The sequence below is a fragment of the Olea europaea genome, chromosome 20 (assembly GCF_002742605.1).
Source record: "Olea europaea var. sylvestris chromosome 20, O_europaea_v1, whole genome shotgun sequence".
NCBI classification, from domain to species: Eukaryota; Viridiplantae; Streptophyta; class Magnoliopsida; order Lamiales; family Oleaceae; genus Olea; species Olea europaea.
Window position 1 is genome coordinate 8,254,581 of NC_036256.1, and position 1,957 is coordinate 8,256,537.

The following is a 1,957-nucleotide window of genomic DNA, read 5'->3' on the forward strand; positions in this document are numbered from 1 at the left end:
ACTTCTCAATATTGCTTTCATTTTCATATTATCTTTCGGGTACCTTTGGATCTCTGCATTCTGACTGATTTTAGTTCATTGTTATTTTTATCTCTTCTCTCCTCCTTTCTCACTTTATACCTAGAGTTATTCCCATTCACCATTCACCATTCACCTTTCTTTATTCTATCAGATCTAACCCCCAAATACAGCTTTTATATGCATATATATATATAAAGCCTATTCTTTCTTTGATGAAGATCACAGGAGCCCATCAACATCTTCACATCTATCAAATCCATGCATGAAACCAATGAATTTTTACTATTTTGACAGTTTCAACAACTAATTTTCTCTATTCCTTCAAGTGTTTGATATAAATACAATCTTGTGAAATAGGGTTATAGTTTGTTTAATTTCTCAGGATGTCACCAGATAGCTTGGTTGAAAAGGTAGCCGGAAAAGATGACAGCCAGGGCTCCGGCAACCGGAGAAACGCGGCGTCGAGGCCTCAAGAACCAACCCTAAAGTGCCCTAGATGTGATTCATCAAACACAAAGTTCTGCTATTACAACAACTACAATCTCTCACAGCCAAGGCATTTTTGCAAGACTTGTAGAAGGTACTGGACTAAAGGCGGTGCCTTGCGAAATGTTCCAATAGGCGGTGGCTGCAGGAAGAACAGAAAGATGAAGTCTTGTTCTAGGCTTTCTGGGGATTCAAAGGATTCTAGTGGATCATATGGTGTTGGTTCAAAGTTGAATTTTTTTCAGGGGTTTTCACCAGCCATGGATTTTCAGTTTGGAGGGCTAAACTTGCCTAGAATTCACCCTCCAAATACTGGTCTTTTCAACCAGTTTTCATCATCTATTACGGACCTGCCAAATTCTTCTGGTGAAATCGCACCAAACCCTTGTCTTAATCTTGATTTTTCGGGAAGTTCACCTCTAATGGGATTCAATTTTCCATTATCTTCTTCACTCAAGCAAGGAGAAGGCATTCAAGAAATGGGCTCATCATTGAATTTTCAGAGCCATCTTTCAAATTCCATCGAGTCCTTGAGTTCAATGAACCAAAATCTGCACTGGAAGTTACCAAGAGAAATATTGGCAATGCATGAACCGAATCAGATTCAGAAACCTCAGCCCATTTTGTTTCAGAATTTGGAAATTTCAAAACCAGAAGCTTGCGGAATTGGAAGTTCAAGAAAGGAAGGGACTGAGACTCCAATAGGAAATTTATCAACTGAATGGTTTTTTGGCAGCACTTATGCACAAGGTACTACTTCGACTCCCCCGGCTTCCAACAGTACTAGCAATACAATTGAAAGCAATACCAGCAACTGGAATGGAATGACATGGACCAATTTGAATCAGTACAGTGCACTGCCATAGCTAGCAGATAAAAAATCAAAAGGTATCCTTGTAAAAGCTGTCAGAAGAATTGAAGAATAGAACATATTGTAGGAATATATACCAAAAATTATGCAGACTTATCCTAGATTTTCTTTTTCTTTTTTTCCATTGCTGAATCAAGATGTGAACTTTGGGAAGTGTTTTTTTTTTTTTTTTGTGAACCAGACTGAAAAGAGTTGGGAAATTTGTGGCTAAGTAGGTTTTAAATGTTATTTCTTGTTAATATGAGTTTGAGCCACATTATTTTTGAAAAATGTATTTTGAAATAGTAAATTGATGGAGAATGTGTGGTTAAAAAATAAAGAAAATTTTTGAATTTGCATATAATATTATTTTATTGAAAAATGTGTGGTTGAAATAATGTCAAACACTAGTTAAAACTCTATTTTTTTCCAAATAATGCGACTCAAACATATCAATAGATTTTAGTTAAAGACCATTGTTCAAAAGTTTATAAATCAAGACATGTTGTGGAGTTGATCAATGTGGAAATTAGAACATACTTTAGCAGTGTTTTTCCACAATTTAGTTCCCTATGATTCTAATTAGTAAGTCGATGCCTA

The 1,957-nt window shown here is 35.9% G+C and overlaps 1 protein-coding gene across 1 annotated transcript; it reads left to right on the plus strand.

Moving 5' to 3' along the window:
* Positions 1-265: 265 nt before the first annotated feature.
* On the plus strand, positions 266-1,373 carry LOC111369222 (dof zinc finger protein DOF5.7-like). Its single transcript, XM_022990688.1, has one exon. The coding sequence runs from the start codon at positions 405-407 to the stop codon at positions 1,371-1,373; it is 969 nt and encodes a 322-aa protein (XP_022846456.1). The 5' UTR covers positions 266-404.
* Positions 1,374-1,957: the final 584 nt, after the last annotated feature.